The sequence below is a fragment of the Giraffa tippelskirchi genome, chromosome 12 (genome assembly GCF_054371585.1).
Source record: "Giraffa tippelskirchi isolate mGirTip1 chromosome 12, T2T-mGirTip1v1.2.pri, whole genome shotgun sequence".
In the NCBI taxonomy this organism is placed as follows: Eukaryota; Metazoa; Chordata; class Mammalia; order Artiodactyla; family Giraffidae; genus Giraffa; species Giraffa tippelskirchi.
The window spans coordinates 58,685,794-58,707,809 of NC_137286.1; the positions used below are offsets into that span (position 1 = coordinate 58,685,794).

Here is a 22,016-nt window from a genome sequence, read left to right on the forward strand (position 1 = left end):
GGTTCATATTAAAATACAGACTAGACAGTTTGTCATCATGACAGCCTGCAATGCTAGTGACAACAGCGTGACCAACCATCCCACTTGGCCTTGAATGGAGGGGTCTCTTCTGGGACATGGAACTTTCAGTGCTAAAATGAAAACAATCCTGAGCACACCAAGGTGGTTCATTATTAACCTTAAGTGCAAATTGGAGTGGTTAATCATGGCCATTTCTTAGGAGCTTGAAAAAATTGCACTAGTTTGAGACAAAGGAGTAGATATGCTTACCTGTTTGTAGCCTTTTACAAAACCAAACTGAAACAGAAATAGCTAGAGTCTTCCTTTCGTTCTGAAGTTAACACATTTAATAGATAGGAGACATTTGATAGAGAATATTCCCAAATTCATTCTTTCCCCAGGGTGGGGGCTAAATGAAAAAAGTATTTTAGTTCTTGTGATTCCAAGATACTATCCTATGAGAAATAGAGGAATAAATAACATTAGAATTTGCATTTTGTTTTTTCAAAAACCCAGCATGGGCTTTTAGTCTGCTCATACCATAAGAACAGAATACTACAGGCGTGGAGACTTAAACAGTGGACACTTATTTCTCACAGTTCTGGTGAGTCAAAATCCCAGATCACTGTGCTGGTGCAGTCAGTTCCTGGTGGGTTTTGTCTTCTGGTTTGCAGACGGCTGCCTTCTTGCTGTGCCCTCACAGGGTAGAAAGATGATTTCTCTTGTCTCTTCTTACGGGCACTAATCCCATTCTAGGGGCTTGACCTTCATGTACTAATTACTTCCAGAGGCCCCACTTTAAATACTCTCACACTGGTGTTGAGGGCTTCAACACAGGAATTTCTGAGTTGCACAAACATTTTTGAGGCAGACTCCAGTGTAGTATGTATTTAAAGTGCTTTCTCAGCATACGCATCCAAGTCCATGTCTTCACCAAATAGGACACTCAGTGACCACTTCTCACACCTTTGGATGTGGCCTTCATCCCACAAGCCTACCTGGGATGGGTGAGTACAAGCAGGGGTGGCCTGTGTAGTCAGCTGCCACGCTGTCAAGGACAAGGGGCCCCCCCTCCCTCCACCCTGTCCCAGAACTTGGGTTTGTTTCCTGTATCCGTTCTCAGTGTGGTGCCCAGCACAAATGGAGCCAGAGCGGTTTTGTGTTTCCTCCTGGTGTTGTAGTGAGAGGGGACCATGGTGTAACCTGCTGCCATCTCAGCACCTGCTTGCAGCCCTGCTGGGCCACAGCGCAAGGGATGAGAGTAGGGCTTTGAAGGCACAGTGAGAAGTGGGGCTAAAACCCCACTCCTACCCTCTGCATGCTCAACCTGGTCCCAGCGCTGGATCTCACGTGGGGAAAGGTGCTCAAGACGAGGCACTCCTGTTCTCAACTGACACCGGCCTCCTGCCAGGGGACTGAAGACCACTGTGGACCTGAGCAGTCATCGAACCCCACCCTCCATACCCTTGCATGCTGAACCCAGAACACGGTCAGGAGAGGAGGGGCCAAGGGCAGTGCCAACTCAAAACAGCACCCCAAAGCTGCAGCCACATTCCCCTGGCTGGAGTGGAGGCTGCAGGAAGCAGCAGCTGGGCGTCGGCAGTCCTCTGTGCCCGCCTCACTCCTGCCCGCCTCTCTCCTCTCTTTTACACCACCTTCCCTGACCGCTAGGCAAATTCAGGGCCATTTATCACCCACCCACTGTACCAGGCTCCTTCCCTCTTGCTGTCATTCAACCAGCTCCACCGTGATGCGTCAGTGACTTGTGGCCCTGTCGGGTGGCACGCTCTGAGAGACGGGGACAGTGTCCCGTTTATCGTGCCCTCGGTTCTTAGCACGCGCCTGGTGCCCTGCCAAATTCAGTGAGTGGTGGCATGCACCAGGGAGGAGATGCTTCCTTAGGGCCCCTTTCTAGGCTCCCAGGAGCTCTGGAGCAGCTTCATTTCACGAACACATACTGATCTCAGTACTCTGAGCTTTCCTTTTATTAGCCTTTTATTCTCCATCCCTATTACCTTCCTATAAGAAAGAGCTCTTTACCCACCATCTTCCTGCTCCAAATCTGACTCCAGACCCTGCACAGGGGCCGTACGCCAAATACACATACACAATCAGAGGTTGAAGGCGCGAAGCCTGCAGCCGCAGCAGTGCTGATGGGTAAGAACTGTCGGCCGAAGAAACCTCTAAGGTGGCAGAAAGAAAAATGCTTTATAGAGGGGCAGGTCACCAGGAGGGGCACCCACTGTCCACACGGGGCCCACGGGAGGTGTGGGGTGGCTTTGCATTCGGAGCACACAGTCCGCCCGGAAACCGGAGCAGCGGCTGTCGAAGGCCCTCTTCTGGACGGGAGACGCGTGGCGCAACCCGGGGCGCGGAGGGACGGGCTCAGTCGGTGGCGCTGGGCCTGGCGTGCCCGGGCACGCTGTGTGGCCGCCCGCCGGTGCAGAAGGCCGCCTTGGCTCCGGGGGACGGCCGCGGCCTCGCGGGCACCTCGGGGGCCCTACGGACAAGCAGAGGGGTCAGTGCGGCGGCCACGGCCTCTGCGCGCCTGGCGCTGGCCTCGGCGGCGGTGAAGACCAGCCTGGCACTTGCTGAGCTGCACTTCACGAGGGAGCCTCACGAGGGCAGGCAAAGGAGAGGGGGCTCCCGCAGGAGCGGAAAACCCAGCGTTTCTCCTCGGTTTCTGATTCCTGCGGCCGTGCTAGCCAAGCGGACACAGTGGACCCCCCCCCGCAACTCAAGGTGCGTCCTGGAGCCGTCGGACCAGGCTCTACGCCGTCCAGGCCGGAAGGCCGGCGCCCGGGTGAGGTCAGAGTGCCCGCAGGCCGCGTAGGACCGTGTGCCCTCGCTCTACAGCAGGTGACTACGACCAGCAGGCAGCCGGTCTGCAGGAGGATGAACCCCCGCCTGTGCTTCTGACGTTCTCCAAGAGCTGATTTCTTCCGGATATCGGGCAAGAAGATATTTTACAATTGAGTGTTCAAAGGAACTGGGCTTGCATAGTTTATGAGTACTGGGAAGACAGTCAGTAGACTGTCCTTTCCACGGAAAGTTCCACTAAACCTTACAGAACCAGCTTCCTCTGAGATTCTGACGGCCAAGTAAACAGTGTCAGGGGAGGTCAACTCACTTAGACAGGCTGTCTATGGTCTGCTGGGTGGCCAGAGTCCTCTTGTCCTGGGGTCCGTATAAGAGGGTCTGGATCTGAAGACACTGCAGAACACCAAGCAGTAATCGTGAGGTTATGAAAATGTCACTGAGAGCATTTTTCGTGAAAAATCAAGTCTCCCTTGAATGAGAGAAAGAATACCTCATTCACAGACCCCTGATATGAAGGAATTAGTGCATTCTCAAGGTTTCTCCCAGGAACATCTGACCTTCAATGTAGGTATTCTGTGTAATTCATTCACTTTGTTGTATAGCAGAAACTAACACACATTGTAAAGCAACTATACTCCAATAACAAAATTGGGGAGGGGGGTGGGGGAGATTTTCTGAGGGATCTAGGCAACATGTGCACAGTTTTAGCACTGTTTTATAGACCGCACTGTGACTGTTCCGTGCTGTGCTTAGTCCCTCAATCATGTCCGACCCTTTGCGACCCCATGGACTGTAGCCCGCCAGGCTTCTCTGTCCATGGGGATTTTGCAGGCAAGAATACTGGAGTGGGTTGCCATGCCCTTCTCCAGGGGATCTTCCCAACCCGGGGATGGAACCCAGGTCTCCTGCATTGCAGACAGATTCTTTACTGTCTGAGCCACCAGGGAAGCCCAAGAATACTGAAGTGGGTAGCCTATCCCTTCTCCAGGGGATTTTCCTGACCCAGGAATCGAACTGGGGTCTCCTGCATTTCAGGTGGATTCTTTACCAGCTGAGCTACCAGGGAGGCCCTACTGTGACTATCTATACGCAAAACTATGTTTAAAAGTTGTATTTTTAGAAAATATAGGCAAGAACATTGCTATTGACCAGAGGAAGGGTTTCTAATTTTAAATGATCCTTGCTACAGCTCAAAAAAGCTTTTAAAATGATTTTGCTTTTTTGTAAACAAATGCTTTATATGGGCTTTCTATATTCATTATACACAGCAATTTCTTAGAAGCTGATTTGTTTAGGAGTTAAATAAATATTCAGCTGTATATTATCCAGGAGAGGCTTTGTCTTGATTTCTCCCTACTGTCCTGCTCAGCAGAGATGAGAGTTGTGCCCAAAATGGTCAAAATAATATTGAAGAATGACATGGAGGGACTTGCTTTGCTGAATGTCAAGACCTTTTAAAAAACTATTAGTAATTAAGACAGTGTGGTTTTCTTCCAGATAAATCAACAAAACATGGTGGAATCTAACACCTGATAGATGACAGAAGTGGCCCTAAAGAGTCCATAAGGAAGAGCTGAACTAGTCAGTAAATGGAGCTATAAAACCACTGGGTTTTCCAAATTGAAAGAAATGGATCCCTACCCCATATCAAACACAAAAATTAACTCCAGATAGTTTCAGGAACTAACTGTAAAATGAAAACTTGAAACTTACAGATGAAAATATTGAAGGATATCTTTTTATGATCTTGAGGTAGGTTAGTATTTCTTAGACAAGATCCAGATACACCAGAAGTAAAAGACTGATGAAATTTAACTATATTAAAATTCAAAACATCTGTGCTCCAAAATGTACCCTAGGCAAGGTACAGACAAACCAGACTGAGGGAAAATATTTGCACAAAACTGAACCAGGATTAACATTCAGAATACATAATGGACTCTTATAAGGTAATGAGAAAAAAAAGCTACTAATAGCAAAATGATCAAAAGAGATAAACAGATTATTCAAAGAAGTTGAAAACAGACTGCCTAATAAACATACCTAAGCTCACTAGTAACCAGTAATGCAAATGAAAACTTTAGTGAGATTACCCCTTTATCTAACAGATTGCAAAAATTATAGTCCAATGATAACACCAAGCTTTATCAAAATATGAGGCAACAAGAACTCTTTTATACATTGACAGTGGGTACTAAAATTGGTACAACCAATTTGCGAATATTTTGTAGAATGATTTGGGAATATTTAGTAGTGGATAAGTAAATTGTGATATATGTATATTGTTTATAGATGGCATCATACAAATTTTTGATGTATGTATCCACACAGATGAATCTCATGATTCTAGAGAGGAAAAAGCAAATTGCAGATGAATGCATATAATATGTGTGTGCATATTTGAATGTAAAACAAAACTACAGTAAAATAATAAAGATGAAATGATATCTAATTCAGGATAGTAGTTATTTGGAAATGGAGTGGGGCATGGGCTTCAACTGTATGGGTCATGTTTTATTTCTTACACTGAACAGCAAACTCAGAAGTGCTTGTTATATTATTCATATTTTTCCTTATATCTGAAATATTTCATAATATATTTTTAAAAGATTAAATTTCTTTTTTACATGGTAATAGTTTGAGTCCAAAAAAAAAAGTGAGGATTTGGGGACTCCATACTAAAGACTGTATCCATTCTTATGGGTCAATCAGAATTTTTTAGGTCTTTGAGAAAATTAAAATGCAGGCAACCAAAAGGCTTTGTTTTTATAAGCTGTGGAAAACAGCAAGCCCCTCTGAAGGTTTGGTTCAATCTGAGGAATTGAGAATGTGGTTCTGGAATCTGAGAATGCGGTTGTCTTTTGGAGGAAAGGAATGTTATTAGATGAAAATATGGCAGGGCTTTTTAAATAACATAAAATATTCCCTATTTCTTAGCTGAATTATGTAACACCAAAAAGGAGTACACATTTCCCTGTTATTCTATTTAGTATATAATACAAATTCCATAACGGCAAGGATCCTAGCTCTCCCGAGCAGCAAGCCGCACATTTTCTCAGTCTGCACAGAGGCCCTGACCTGGGCTAGGCAACGTGCGGCTCACTCCCCGGGATTGAGCTAACCCTGCTTTAATTCACACGGAGACGGCTGTGATCTTGGAAACTTCAGAACCTTGAGAAAGTTCGGTGTTGCTTTGAGGGGAAGGAGATGGGACACGATGTAAACTCCTCCAGCTCTCCTCCCCATTTGACTCACGGCTACTGGAAGCCTGGGTACTCGCCACCCGGGGCCTGCAGGGGAGGCTCAGACAGGGACGGCAGGTGAGAAGCAAGAGTGTTCTCCCTCGTCTCCAGGGCGAGCGCGTCTTGCCAGACAGACTTCATTTCCTCCTACCGGGCCAGGGATACCTTCACTCAGTGTAAAAGATCAGGTTGAATTTTAATCCCCCTGCAAACTTTCCTGTTTACATATGTACGAGTGCCTCAGATGCAGCTCATTTTGAGATGGGCTGATGTTGACATGCATTGGTGTTAACTCATTCACTGAAGCATTAGAATTTTACTGACACATGTTACAATGATTATTTGAGAAAACCTGAGGTCTCAGCTCAGTCTGCCTTAAGACGGGGCCTCCAAAATCTAAAACTCAAGAGGAATTTCCATTCTTCTCCATTGGTTATTGAAGCTTCTCCTCCCTGGCCTCCCATTCTCTAGGGAAGAAGATACTATGAGCTGAATATTCATGATTCCTGGAAGAAGGACATGGCAACTGATGGTACTGAGGCAGATTCTCACCGGTTCTACTAGCCACCTCTGTCCCAGAGCCTGCGGCTCATTTTCACTGGGGTGTTGTGTAGAGAGAGTGGAGTTAAGAGAGGGGGCCATGGTTGGGTACAGTGACTCTCTTCAGTAATCAAGACCAGAGGGAGGTGAGCCCATCCCATCCTACCCCCTAAGTCCCAGGAGTCAAGACTCTCCTCTTTCTGGGGTTAATAGGTTTTATTTTTACGCTATTTATACTTACTAATGGGCTTCCGTTGTGGCTCAGGTGGTAAAGAATCCGCCTGCAATGCGGGAAACCTGGGTTCAATCCCTGGGTTGGGAAGGTCCCCTGGAGAAGGGAAGGCTACCCACTCCAGTATTCTGGCCTGGAGAATTCCATGGACTGCATAGGTCATGGGGTCACAAAAAGTCGGACACGACTGAGCAACTTTCACTTTCACATACTCACTGATGAAATTTTGCCCAAAACTCTAGCTGAAGAGGGAAGAGGTATAAAAGGATGTCAACTAGGAGGGAAACAGATCTTCGGCCCTAACCTCTTTTGTGATGACAGTGCCCAGGGAGGACATACCAGGACAGTCAGAGAAAAGTGGTTCAGCCAGTAGCTGAAATGGTCTTTAACAGCTAACGTTTCTTAAGTAGTGAAATAATCCATTACTGACTTTAACTAGAAAACATCTTACATAGCCATATACATACATATATATATTTTTATATATATGTGATTAGCTACATATTTTTATCTAGAAACATAAATTAAATTTTTCAGTGTTCTGTGGCTGCTAGCTAAATTTGCTGAAACATTTTTGTGTGAGGTAAGTATTTCAATTCTTTTGTTAAAAATATTGACAGAGATTAAGTCTGGGCATTGTAAATATCTCACTGAACCAAGTAAAGAACTCCTCAGGCCCCAACAGAACATTCTCCACCAGTAAAGGTATTCTGTACTCTCCCAGTTCTCCCAAGGAGTCCAGTACACTCTGATCTGAAATCAGCCTCCAAAGGGTGTTTCTCATTTTTAAGTGGACAAAAACCCCCAAATTTTGAGGTTCCAGATGAGTTTTAGGAAGCCATACATCATTTGTGTTCTCCTGATTTTATCTGCAGGGACTGGGAGAAGTCGTTTGTGTTTTCCTTGTTCCCTAAATACTAAAGACCTTTCCCGCTTCAGGAAGGCAGAAGGAGACTCGGGCTTTACACTCGTCCAAGAGCTGTCCCCAAAGGGGCCGTGTCTGTCTTCCTCACCTCTGTGTCCCAGGGCCTTTGCACAGTCCTTGGTGCCTAAGTAGATGCAGTATTTGCTAAATTAATGAATGACTAAATAAGTTGAGTAAAAGATCCACCTATGAAGTTCTTATACGGGTCTTTAAGACGTGTTTAGACCACAGGGCTCCAGTGACACGTCAGCTGCTGAGACGTCTGGTGCGAAAGCTCCATGTGGATACAGTGTCACAAAGCTCCTCCATCATAATCCGGGCACTCAACAGCAGAAAGTGTGTCCCCTAGGTGCCACTTTCTCTTAGGGGCATCCATAACACCAGGGGCATTAAGACACAATCTTAAGCATTCGATGAGAACCTTAAAAATTATATTTGACATGACTTTATTTTGAAGTTAGGTTTCTAAGGAGTCCAAGGGCCAAGGAATCTGGGATCCGAGGCCCCAACTTGCCTGCTCTGGCCCACCTCCGAGTCCCACAGCCGGCACCCTTCCCTGTGTGCGCACACGGGTGGCTCAGCGGCAGCTGCGGCACGGAGGTTAGCTGACTCAGTCTACCCTGGCTTCAGAAAAGTACAACAGTTAAAGACCTGAACTCATAGAGAAGCGTATTTTCTGATTTTCGGGGGATCTCTGACAATCTGCAACTAGTACTCAGGGCCACTTATTTTCATGGCAGTTCCTCTGCAGAAGTGGCCTGATCTCTCCTTTTCTCCCTCAACCTCCAGTCTTAAGTCCTGAAGCCACATCATCATTTCTATTGGGAAATTTCTGACAACAGAAGAGCTGCTGGGACATATCCTTTTTAATAACAGAGGTGGTGCAGCTAGGGCTGCAGCTAAAGAGCCATCTCAGTTGCAAGGTACAAGACTCAATGATGGAAAATGGAGAAAGACACATTTTTCTTGCCCGGGAAGGGTCTGTGCCAAACCTTCAAGCGAGCACATGTATTTTGTCTTTACATGAAATGAAAAACAAAGCTTGAGAAAGATAAAATATTTTAAAAGACTAATGCTCAGAATCTAAAATCTCTGCTCTTCTTGACATGTATTATCTGATGCTAGAGTATGTTTGTGGAGGAGAGATTACCCAGGAACACATGAACTGTGCTTCTCTTTTTATGTCAGTTCTCAAGGTTAGTATTAAGAAGAAAAGAAGACATCAGAAGTCAAAATACATGGAAGTATGAAATGCCTTAAATGTTCAGAAAAACAGAGTTATGCTTTCATTTACTAAGCTTTACAAGGCAAGCAGCAATGACTCCTTAAACGATGAACGTGGGGAGATGAAAGGACAAACCGAGACACAGTTCCTCAGACAGCATTTCCCTATAAAAACAGGGTCTGGTGGGGGCGGACTTGGCCTCCCCAGCCCCTCAGACACCAGCCTCACCCTCTGGACCTGTGTCTTCAGCTGAGCTACACGTTCTCGAGGATGTTTGCTGAGCACCCGCCAGCTGCCAGCCCTGCGTCCATCTCGGGGTTGGAGCAGCGGATGGGGGTTTCCAGTGTTGTGCGGGAGCCAGGTATTTAAAAGAGTGTAAACAAACACAGCCTAACTGCTCGTAAGAGATATGGTAAAGAAAAAAGGATGCGGGCTATGAAAGAATAAGGTCGAGGAGAGGTCAGTAGTGGTAGAGGAGGCTTGGGCCAGTGAAGGCCTTTCTGAGGTGACATTCGAGTGGAAACCTGCAGGATGGGGAGTCAGCCATGTGGAGAGGGTCAGGTCGGGGGCAGGGAGGTGGTGGTGGGGTTCTGTGCAGAAGGAGCAGCAAGTGTTTGAGGCAGCATACCCTGCTCCTCTCTCATACAAACACACACACACACACACACACACACACACACACACACACACACACTCAGACACACTCCCTTTCTTGGAAGGCCAATGAGTCAGAGACCTGTGGGTTACTGCACAGATGGGTAGGAAGCCTCCCATGGGAGAAACACAGATGGAGCAGGGCTGGGGCCCTGGGACAAGGGGAAGAGGAGAGGAGGAAGAAGGGAGGCCAGGCCTGCCCTCCCACGGCTGCTCTGGACAGCGCTGAGGAGCAGCGCTCCCTGAGTGTCTCGAGTGCCCCGCTCGGCGTCCTGCTCTCCCTGGTCTCCCTCACTCCTCACCTCTGAGCTGCCCAGTGCCGTGGGTTCTACATCCTTATTGACATCCCTCGACTCCCCCGCGACTCTGCTCCAGCCCCTGGCCACTGTCTCAGAGCAGGCTATCACCATCCTTCTGCAGGACAACTGCAACACAAATATTTAGAGAACAAGGGCATCAGCGGACTTGCCGTTGGCGGGGCCGCCTGCTGTGTCCCTACAGACAGGCTCGGGCTTTCTTTTCCGAGGGGACGGCCAGCTGTTGGTGGAAAAGCTGGGTCCGCCTATTTCTGAGCCAGAGAGAGCAAGAAATCCAGCTCCCTTATAAAACTAAGGTTTTCAAACTGCTTTTTCTTGGCCTGGCTCCCCCTGGTCCCGCCCCGTCCTTCCGGAGTGCAATAACACTCCTGGCACTCCCTCTTTCCACTTGTTTAAGGTCACACTGAATTTACGTGGTAGGAGATTTTTGCCTTTCTTTCCATTCCTGGCCGTCCACCTGTAAACCCACAGTTCTGCATCTGGTGAAGTTTTGACAATCACCAGAAGCTCTCAGGCCAGGATGGTCTGTCCAGACCCAGTCCTGTACCCTCCTGACTGTGATGCCAATTTAGGAAGGTCTGAGACATCATGCATCCACCAGAAGCCACAGTAAGCATTCCCATATTAGAGGAACTTTGCACAGCAAATGTAGCCTTGTCCTGGGCAGTCTGTGTTTAGAGCTTATATATGTTTTCAAAAGGACAGGGAAGATGGGGGACTGTGTCTAGGCTGCTATAGTTAGGGGGCCTGACCCTGAGCAGAGGAACTCTGCCTGGCAGCTGATGACGTAGGGCAGCCTATGACCAGGAGACCTGGAATTCTGATGTCCACTCAGCCTGTATCAGGCAAGGGAGGCTCCACATTTTCCCCACAAAAGGTTAAGCCCTTGACCACTTTAACCACCAGCTCCCATTCTTATACTATATCAAGCAATCTACAAACATCTCCAGTAACTAATGAGTGCTTCAAGTGATTTTAAGCACACTTCTTAAAACAAGAGCAGGATTCTGTATATGAAATCAATGTCATTATGACCCTCTTTTCTTTCAGAGGGGATCTGAGGTGGACTGCTGCAGCTCAATAGTGGGTTAGTCAAAGATGATTAGAAAAATCAGGATTAAGGGATCAAGGACGAATCAGACTCTACCCATGAAAGCAGAGTGGGCTAACACGGGGCTCTACGGGGACTCCAAACTAGGCTCTGGATTGTCCAGTATCCAGGGCAAAGAGGGAAACACCACAAAAGCTAAAGGGAAACTAGGTGGGCGGCTGGTGGAATGACAGGACACGAATCACTTAGAAGGCGCTGTGGCAGGATGGAGAAGCAGGGAGGACCTGATGGTCTGTTCTTACAGAGACCTGACCTGTGACCACATAAGACCTGTCCAGGGTCGGCTTTCCCACATACAAGCTATGAATAAGAAACATCTCCTTTCCCCTCTCTCAGATGAGTCATCACGGTGGGCTTTGAATTTCTTGGAGAGAGAGGTCACATAAAACTGTTATTTCGTGGAAAATATTTAATGTCCACATCTATAAAGTAATCAGGTGGTGGACAGAAGCCCGATGATGCCAGCACCCAGCAGGGAGACCAGGTGAAGATGGGACCCAATCCGACTTCACACAGTACTGGGCCTGGGATTGGTCTGGAGCTGCTCCTGACCTAGGAAACAATCTTTGTGAATCGCATTTGCAGCCTGTCACCTGGATGAAAAGCTAGGTCTCCATGTAGAAAAACGTGAACTTTGTGGTGGAGATTTCCACCTGGAGCCAACAGAGTTCTCCAGTGTTCCCTTGCAGATGCCTTTGAAAGAGAGATCAATAACGCGGTTTTGTTTTCAGTAACTTAATCCTGCTGTCTGCTTTGTTTCTGTGCCTTCCTGTTCTCCATGTGCATGGGACCACGCCTGGGCCTTCAGCAGGGGAGGGCACATCTGGAAATGGATTCAAAGGATTCCTGCCAGTATTCAATGGATTCCCGCTCCAGAGCTGAAAACTTGGGGGAGGCAGCTGTTGTGGTGGTGAAAACAAGAGAAACACTGGGTCAGGAGCTTTAGAGAGCTGCTGCTGGCTCCACAGAGCCCCGCGCTAAATGCGGCATCTGAGCAAGTCCAGCTCAGCAAAGCCTGTGTGTGCCCTGGTGTTCGCAGAGCGACCAGTCCTGTCCTCAGGTGGGTGAGAGTGGAAATGAGGGCTGTGTGTACCACAGCCGGCACAACATGCAGACACATGTTTCTGCTCTTTGCTCTCTGACTCTGGCAAGTGGCAGATAGCTTTAAAATGTCAAAGTCATTGTATTTGGGACTGATGGTTAATGAGGTCAACTAAAGGAAAACACGTCACCAACTTCCACTGCAGACTTGGAGTGATGAAGCCTGGAGTTTCCTGAAGCTGAGCTATTTCCAGCCCCATGGGTGAGCTGGGGGCATGGAGCAGTGATTCTCAACTTAAGCTAAAATGCAAGTCCCTGGGCCCCTTGTGCTTTGCCCCAGATTCTGCTTCAGAAGATGACCCTGATGCAGGGGGTTTAAGACCAACGCTTGGCATACTAGTGGCATTGAGGAAAATGTGGGCTTCACTTAACGGTAACTTGCCCATAGACAATTTACTTAACTTCTAAGAGCCTCAGGCTCCTTGCCTGTAAATCACAGCTCCCAAGGTCTGACCTGGGGGGCTGCTGTGAGGTTTGGAAGTGATCCATGAGCTGGGAAGTGATCCCAGCAGCAGCAAGCCTGGGCCCTGGTGTGTGGTCGGTAGTGGAACCAAAGCAGCCCTCCTGGAGTCAGCAAGGAGACATGAAGCCTTATGTGGCTTCAATTCAAATTCCTGCTCATCCACTAACATTGGCTGCCTTCCAGCACTCCTGGGTCCCCTCCCCTGCCTGGAGTTGACTGAGCTGAACCCTCAGCAGAGGTGTTCCCTATCTCATCTTCACTGCTCAAGGGAGAAATGAGGAAGGGGGAGCGGAGAGGAGGCTCCTGCAGGGTGGGTGACGCCTCGGCCGGAACAGCTCCGTCTGGGCCCTTCGGTGTCCTGCACTCTGCCCCCGGCAGGGGCCTGGCCCTGGCCGGAGCAGCCCCGCTGGCCTCACCTCATCCCGGCCTCAGGACAGCTGTGGGAGGGAAGCCGGGCTCCGGGTTGCTGTTATTTCCATTTTACAGATGAGACGATGGAGGCCTCTTGCCTCAATTCTTGGGCCGCCCCATTCCATTTCCAACACTGTCCTCACAGTGATTAAAAAGAAGTCCAAAAAACAAATATAGAGCGATTGTGCCCTGCTTAAAATTCCCTCAGTGGCTCCCAGATGTTAGAGCCGGGTTCAGACATTTTTTTCTGCAAAGGACAGGTGGTAAATATTGTAGGTTTTGTGGGCCAAGGGATATAAATCGAGCTACTATGTAGGTACTTACCTAGTAAGAGAGGGAACAAACTTTTGTAGGCAAAATTTAAGATATAATAATAATAAGTACATTATTTTTGGTAATCTAGTTCTACTAATGAAAACAATGGGTTTCTTTTTTTGGGGGGGGTTATAAAATTTCACTTGGAGGAGGAAATGGCAACCCACTCCAACACATTTGCCTGGAGAATCCCATGGACAGAGGAGCCTAGTGGGCTACAGTCCACAGGGTCGCAAAGAGTTGGACACAACAGAAGCAACGGCACAAAATTTCACTTAACTGGAGTTTAAAGTCAGTGTTCTCTACCAACAAATCAACTTACGATCACCTGTGAAATGATTACAGATTTTATAATCATCTGTAAAAACCATTTTTAACTTAGGGGTCACACAGAAACAGCTTCTTAAGCAGGCGTCACTATCTTGTCCCCGAGTCTCCTCTTCCACCTCATTTCTGACGTGGGAATCCCCTTCTATGCTCGGCAATGCTCTTTTTCGGGACTGCTTATCTGGCTACCTTCTCTAATCCCCTTTCTCCCACTTATCATAGTATGAACCTGTAGCACAGAACTGAGCGCATAATGTCTGAGTTAGGGGATTACAGCCTGTAATTCCTTCACTAGCCTAGACTCTCTTAAGGGTAGGGGCTGTGGTAAGCCTATTATACTCGGTGCACATGGCCCCCAATAGGGAGGGGCTCTTAGTGACCCTGTTCCAGGTTGTCTGATCAAAGGACAGTGATTTTTGCACCCCCTCCACGGTGGGCCACCCAGGGGCCTGAAAGGCACCATTGTCTTACACTGAACCACACCCCTGGCCTCAGGTGATTGGTCAAGGGTGGGCACCAGGTCCAAGCCAGGCCTCTCAGTCTTTGCCTGAGAACTTCCAAGCTCTGACTGAGAAATGGCAGTGGGGGCTGGAAGTAAAGCTCTGGAGGGCTGGCCGCCATCCCCCGCTGGCAGGGGAGACGCTGCCATGAGCAAGGAGGAGAAGGAGGCGCAGAGAGAGGCAGGAAGGGTTCCCGGGCAGAGAGCGCCCTGGTGGCACTTGAGTCTGGCCTTGACACTTTCTCTTGAGGCTCCGTTGGGTCTTTGCCCTGCTAATCATACACCTGTCAGAGCTTCCTTGGAAACCATAAGACAACAGATGCTTCTTTATACCTGAGCTAATTTGAGTTATATTGTCAGTGGCAACCGACAGGCTCCACTTATCCTGATCTTGGCATTCTCTGTACTCTGCCACTGGTTTCCAAACTTTCTCTAAGCACAAGAAGCACCCATTCAAACAGAATCTTATTTGGAAGCCCAAGAGGGGAAAGTGATGATAGTGTAGAGTAGACAGCACAGTATGGACTGCCTGGTGCTAAAGCCCCACTCGGATGGCTCCCAGCTCTGCAGTCCAGGCCTAGACACATCCTTTCAGCCCGTTTCCCTCTCTGTGAAAACAGACAGCAGAAGTATCCAAATCTTAGGGTTACTATAAGGCTTATATAAGTTAACAGATATAAAACATTTAACTTAGTGCTGGGGGTGTAACAGTCACTCAATAAGCATTAGCTTAAAAGTGGGGGTTGGAACAACCCAGAGCAATTGCCCCCCTCAACTTCCTTTCTCACCCTTCCCTCACCATAACGGCTTTGGCATCCATGCCATGTTTAAATTCTCTAAAATGGTTGGGATAATATATCTTCCTGGCTAAACTAGACAGTCTCACAAAGACAAGAAGCAAATTTTTCTTGCTATTCACTGTCTTTCCCCATTCTGCCTACCACAGTAGTTGGCCCATAGAAGATATCCAGTAACTACTATAGGTGGATAATGACCATATATTATCTCATTAAAAAATAGGCAACACGCATGTTACCAAATCTGGTGACTTTTGCAGCAGAATCAGAAGTCATCAAAAGAGAAAAAGTCTTGACTTAAAGGACAGCTCACTCAGAACTAAAGTTAATTCTTTTGGTTTAGGCAACTATTTTACTTTAATAGGCTTTCAGCATTTTAAAACTAATGTAATGAAAACACAATATAACAGAACTTATAAATGCATTTAAAGCAACAATAAGAGGATAATTCATAGCCTAAAGTGCTTATATTAATAAAAATGAAAACTCAAATGAGTTAAATTCCCAATTCAAAAAGGCAGGAAAAATCCCAACAGAGTAAAACAAGTAAGTCACAAGGAAAGAAGGAATAAAGATAGAATCAGAAATTAATGAAATACAGACTAGGAAGACAACTTATCTATGGATTCAAATCCCACTTCCAAAAAAATTAACAAAGTAGACAAACCACTAACTCAGTCAAGAAAAAAGTGTGAAAAAAACCCAACAACTAAGAATTAAAATGGGAAAATAACCATTAAAAAAGTAGAAATTTAAAAAATTCATGAGAGTATTTGGCAAATCTTTATGCAAATCAATCTGAAAGTGTAAATGAAATAGATAATTAGCCAGGAAAATACAGTTTAACAAAGTGACACCATTAGAAATAGAAAGCTTCAACAGACCAACTGGTTTGTAAAAGAAATAGAGAAAATTATCAAGGAAATCACCCCACTAAAAGCACCATGCCTAAAGAGTTTCACAGGTGGTGCAAACTTTCAAAGACTAGATAGTTTTAATGTCGTATAAACTCCTTCAGTACATAGACAATAAAAGTAAACTTCCAAATTATTTTTATGAAGTAAAATAACACTGATATTTAGATAAGTATCAGTTACAGGTATTGTTACAAAATATTTGCAAAAAATAAATATTAGCAAATAGAATCAATATCACATTGAGAATAATTCATTAGGACTAAGTAGATTTATTCCAAGAATGCAAGGTTGGTTTGATATTATAATAAAATGCATCCATATTTAGTGATCTAAGAAGAATCATCTCATTATCTCCATTGATACTGACAAACTGAATTATATTATAAAAAATAAAATCCAGCAATTATTTCTAATTAAAAAAACACTCATAAACATAGAAATTCCTGGATACTTCCTAACCACAATAAAATATATAAATCTTACTCCAAAGCCAGTATATATTAAATGAAGAATCACTAGAGACATTTCCACTAAGACCAGGAATGAGGCAAGAATGCCTATCATTCCAACATTATTTATTATTGTACTAGAGGTATGAGGCAATTCAATTAGACAAAAATAAATCAATCAGAGGCATAAAATTTGGAAAACAGAAAGTAAACTGTTTGCAGATGATGTAATAGTATACCTGGAAAACTTGAGAGAATCAGTGCTCAAATTAACTCAAGTAGGAAAGGAAGCAAGCTAGCAGAACATAAACTTAATACAGAGAAACCTATAGTCTTCGTCTGCACAAAAATAACCAGTCAAAATATGTAATAGTGGATAAAACTCCACTTGTAATAGCATTAAAGAATATAAAATGCTTAGAAATCAATTTAGTAAGAAATGTACGAAATCTATATGAGGAACAGTTTAAAATGTTCCTGAATGAGGCTAAAGTAGACATGAACACAGATAAAGACATCCCTTGTTCTCTGGTAGAATGACTCAACATCATAATGATGTCAGTCCTCCTGAGACCCATTTATAAGTAACACAATTCTCCAAAAAATATCACCAGATTTTAATGGAGCTAAGACAAGTTGATACCAAAATTCATGTGGGAAAATAAACATGCCAGAATATTTAGAAAATCTGATAGTCTAGAGGGTTACAAAAAACAATAAGGGGAGTCTAGCCCTATCAGATACTATACCACACTACGAAACCTCTATAATTAAGGCAGTGAATTACTGGAATTCAAATAAACAAAGAAAAAAGTAAAATAGAAAGAAATTTGGAAATAGACTCAAGTACATGTGGAAATGTAGTATATAATGAAAGTGTTATCTCAACTCACTGGTGCACAGATGGACTCTTTAATAAATTGGCACTGGACAACTGGGCAGCCATTTGGGAAGAAAATAACATTAGAGCCATACCTTATGCCATCCACACAAACTCCAATTTAAAAAGAAATAAACATGAGTACTAGAGGAACATACGGAACAGCTCCTCTATAAACTGAGTGTACAGAAAGAGTAAAATAAGATGGATGAATTACATTATTTACAAATTTAACATTATTTGCATGGTAAAGAATAATTGATAATTTATTTAAAAATCTATGTGCACAAAAGGATTACTATATCTTTTGTCCCAAAAAGTGTTAGCTGAGATCAACTGCAACACTGATGCTGTCTAACCTAAATAAGCCACCTGTAAAGTTTCATTTAAAAAGAGTGCGGTGGAGAGGCAGGAAGGGCGGGAGGATTTTTTTCCGAGTTAGTCGGGCTGCAGCTTTACCTTCTTCAGTTTCCTGTGGGCCCCACTCTGGTTCCCCTGTGCCAGGTCGGCCACACCCAAGAGCCGGCATGTCTCTGCCACCTCAGGACTGAAATCACCAAACACTGCCACTTTGGCCTCCAGGGACTCTCTGAGGATTGAAGTGGCTCTCTGCGAAAGGAATACAAAGCAGTCTGGTTAAATAAACATGTTCATTGCCTCACTATTTACAATAGCTAGGATATGGAAGCAACCTAGATGTCCATTGGCAGATGAATGGATAAGGAAGTTTTGGTACATATACATAATGGAATATTACCCAGCTATAAAAAGGAACACAGTTGAGTCAGTTCTAATGAGGTGGATGAGACTGGAGCCTATTATACACAGTGAAGTAAGCCAGAAAGAGAAAGACAAATACCATATATTAATGCATATATATAGAATCTGGAAAGATGGTACTAACGATCCTACGTGCAGGGCAGCAAAGGAGACACAGATGTAAAGAACAGATTTTTGGACTCAGTGGGAGAAGGAGAGGGATGATTTGAGAGAATAGCATTGAAACATGTACATCACCATATGTAAAAGAGGTGAGCAGTGCAAGTTTGATGCATGAAGCAGGGCACCCAAAGCCATGCTCTGGGACAACCTGGAGGGATGGGGTGGGGAGGCAGGTGGGAGGGGGTTCAGGATGGGGGACACATGTGTACCTGTGGCAGATTCATATTGATTTATGGCAAAAACCATCACAATATTGTAAAGCAATTATCCTCCAATTTAAATAAATAATTTTTTTTTTAAGTTCAAACCTGGATAAAGAAAATGCCAGTACTAGTAAGTCCTAAGAAAATGATGCAACTGATATGCATGATATGTATTTTCACTTTTAGGGGGAATGAGTTTGGGTAGCGTGTCTCATGAGCTAAGCCTACTTTCCTTCTCAAATAGGAATCAGGAAATAATGTACATGGGGTGGAGGGTTTGGGAGGGGGGCAGGGATGGTGTGAACTCTGAAGATAGAATATATAAAAGACCCCTGGAGAAAAAGCCACCTCAGATGTTACAGGAACCCATTTTAGTTGAGTTGAGTTCAGTCGCTCAGTCATATCCGATTCTTTGTGACCCCATGGACTGCAGCACGCCAGGCTTCCCTGTTCGTCACCAGCTCCCGAAGCTTACTCAAACTTACGTCCATCGAGTCAGTGATGCCATCCAACCATCTCATCCTCTGTCGTCCCCTTTTCCTCCTGCCTTCAATATTTCTCAGCATCAGGGTCTTTTCCAATGAGTCAGTTCTATGCATCAGGTGGCCAAAGTATTGGAGTTTCAGTTTCAACATCAGTCATTCCAATGAATATTCAGGACTGAATTCCTTTAGGATTCACTGGTTTGATCTCCTTGCAGTGCAAGGGACTCTCAAGAGTCTTCTCCAACACCACAGTTCAAAAGCATCAATTGTTCGGCCCTCAGCCTTCTTTCGGAGAAGGCGATGGCACCCCACTCCAGTACTCTTGCCTGGAAAATCCCGTGGACGGAGGAGCTTGGTAGGCTGCAGTCCATGGGGTCGCGAAGAGTCGGACACGACTGAGCGATTTCACTTTCACTTTTCACTTTCATGCATTGGAGAAGGAAACGGCAACCAACTCCAGTGTTCTTGCCTGGAGAATCCCAGGGACGGGGGAGCCTAGTGGGCTGCCGTCTATGGGGTCGCACAGAGTCGGACACGACTGAAGTGACTTAGCAGCAGCAGCAGCAGCAGCCTTCTTTATAGTCCAACTCTCACATCCATACATGACCACTGGAAAAACCATAGCTTTGGGTAGACGGACCTTTGTTGGCAAAGTAATGTCTCTGCTTTTTGATATGCTGTCTAGGTTTGTCATAGCTTTTCTTTCAAGGAACAGCGTCTTTTAATTTCATGGCTGCAGTCACCATCTGCAGTGATTTTGGAGCCAGAAAAAAATATGGGTTGGAATTAATCTCTGCAGTCAGACACTAAGACATACAGAGGGAAAGCCCTGCATGTCAGTCTCCCACATTTCTCTGAAATTCTTCTACCATCTCCTCCATGAAAGCATGATATCAGTTAGAGAACACAGACGCCGAATTTAAGAGCTGAATAAAGCAGAAACCGGTGAAGAAGCCTCGCCCACCACTTAGGCCTGAAGGCACCCTGCTTGCTAGCACTCCCCAGACAGAGGAATTGGCAAAGCCTTCACTCATTTTATTGGCAAGAATATGAATTAGGTGCTGGGGTTGGGATCAGGGAACCCCAGGAAAGGCACTGAAAAGAGAGAAACAGTTTCTCAGATGGAAAGACAAGTCACTGCTGGGGAAGAGAAGCTGTGTCAATTGTGAAGTGTGTGACCCCCCCTTGGTTCGGGTCTTCCTGATGCTAAAGCCTGTCATATCCCATCCCAGGGCCACGAGGCAAGTGTTGGGTTTGGCAGCTTTCCATGAAAATTGGCTGTCAGGCCTGGAGGAGCCAATAGGGGAAGGAAGAGCCCAGCTCCTTTTCCTAAATGATGCTCTCAACGCCATTTACGGCCTAATTGGGGAAACTGGAGATAGAAGTGCAAGTCGAGATGGCGGTGGAAAAGATGCCACATGGACACGGGTATAGAGGAAACACAGACTGTGACAGTCTCTGAGAGTTAGACAAGGTTAACGGAGAGAAGGGAAGGATAATCAGGATTCAGGTGGGCTAAGAGGCAGGGTTGGGCATCTGGGCACACAGCGGTAGAGGGGAGAAGCACATGGCACGTTCAGGGCCAGTGAGTGGACTAATGTGACTGCAGCTGAGAAACCAGAAAGCGGAGCAGAGGGAGATGAGACAGGCGTCACAGGCTGGGCTGGCAGTGGAGGCCTGCACGCCGGGCTGAGAGGTTTGGATTTTCTTACGGGGAACAGGAAGTTAGAGAGGGTTCTTGTTGGCAGAGCAGCACTAGGAGAATATCTTATCACAGATTCAAAGGAAGTTTTTCACTTCCACGTGTGCGTGCCACATTGCTTTAGGCGTGTCGAACGCTTTGCAACCCCATGGACTGTAGCCCGCCAGGCTCCTCTACCCACGGGATTCTCCAGGCAAGAATACTGGATTGGGTTGCCAGGCCCGCCTCCAGGGGATCTTCCCAACCCAGGGATGGAACTTGCATCTCTTATGTCGCCTACACTGGCAAGTGGGTTCTTTACCACTAGTGCCACCTGGGAAGCCCACGACCCTCATTTACATTTCACCTTAAAAGGCATTCTCCTTCCCAAAGATCACCTTCCTGTTGGCAAAGGGTCCCAGCCCACTTATAGGTTGTGACCACATCTGGGGTGGTCTGAGTTCAGCCTTGTGCCTGGGACTGTTCTTGGGCCCAGCCCCACTGGTCGGCTCCTGCTAGAACCCACAGTGAGGTCTGCAACCGAGGCTGAGCAGACTCTGTCTGGCTGGACAGACTGGGTCCCACACAAGGGGCTTGCCAAGAGAAGGAGGAGGGTTGAAGTCCAGCCTGTGCTCCGTGCTGCAAGCAAGGTGCTCTGGCACGGGCTGCACCCACCTGAGGAAGAGGCAGGTTTGTCTGTTCTTCTGAGGGCACCAGAAGGGCTGGCCGGGGCCGTAGAATGTAAAGAGCCCGTTTGCTAAAATCTACAAAGGATGCCCGAGGAAGCGAGGTGCATTTTCAAATCAGAGTCACTGACTTGGGTGACATGGGCGAGGGCAGTGAGGCACGGCAGCGGTGAAGCAGATACCAGGGCAGGGAGCCAGACAGGAACAAGGGACAGGGTGGATGCCCTGTGGCAGCCAGAGTCAGACAACTCATAGCCAGGCATCCACGCACCCATCTGCTCAACGCTCCCCCACCACGAACAAGAGGGTCCCTGCTCTCACAGAATCTGGTCTAGTCAGGGGAAAGACAGTGACCATCCACAGTGTATTATGGTAAGATGCATGCCTGCGTGCGAAGTCCCTCCAGTCGTGTCTGACTCTTTGCGACCCCATGGACTGTAGCCTGCCAGGCTCCCCTGTCCACGGGACTCTTCAGGTAAGAATACTGGAGTGGGTTGCCATGCCCTCCTCCAGGGGGTCTTCCCGACCCAGGGATCGAACCCACACGTCTCCTGCATTGCAGGCAGATTCTTTACCACTAGCACCACCTGGGAAGTGCCACCATTATGGTAATATATTACTATATAATTATATCAAACTGGATTCTATGATGAAAAACGGTGGGGAGAATCTAATGAAGACTGAGGGAGAGGAACCAGGCAAGCTGGTGAGTCCTGAAGGATGGATCTGCATTAGCCAGGAGATCAATGAGGCAGGATCTTCCAAGAGCAGGAAACAAGTGCTGACACTGCCCA

The 22,016-nt window shown here is 46.3% G+C and overlaps 1 protein-coding gene across 45 annotated transcripts in view; it reads right to left on the bottom strand.

The window, feature by feature from the left end:
- Nucleotides 1-2,184: 2,184 nt before the first annotated feature.
- TTC23 (tetratricopeptide repeat domain 23) overlaps nucleotides 2,185-22,016 on the bottom strand; it is a 140,294-nt gene continuing 120,462 nt past the window's right edge. For 23 of the 45 annotated variants that reach the window (XM_081551259.1, XM_081551245.1, XM_081551267.1 and 20 more), the window contains 4 exons: nucleotides 17,685-17,834; nucleotides 9,941-10,063; nucleotides 3,131-3,213; nucleotides 2,185-2,500 (listed from right to left, as the gene is read on the bottom strand). In XM_081551259.1, coding sequence (XP_081407385.1) covers nucleotides 2,386-2,500; nucleotides 3,131-3,213; nucleotides 9,941-10,063; nucleotides 17,685-17,834 — 471 coding nt within the window. In that variant the 3' untranslated portion in view covers nucleotides 2,185-2,385. The remainder of the gene's footprint in view (nucleotides 2,501-3,130; nucleotides 3,214-9,940; nucleotides 10,064-17,684; nucleotides 17,835-22,016) is intronic. The other 22 variants (XM_081551275.1, XM_081551253.1, XM_081551280.1 and 19 more) reach the window with 1 other exon arrangement.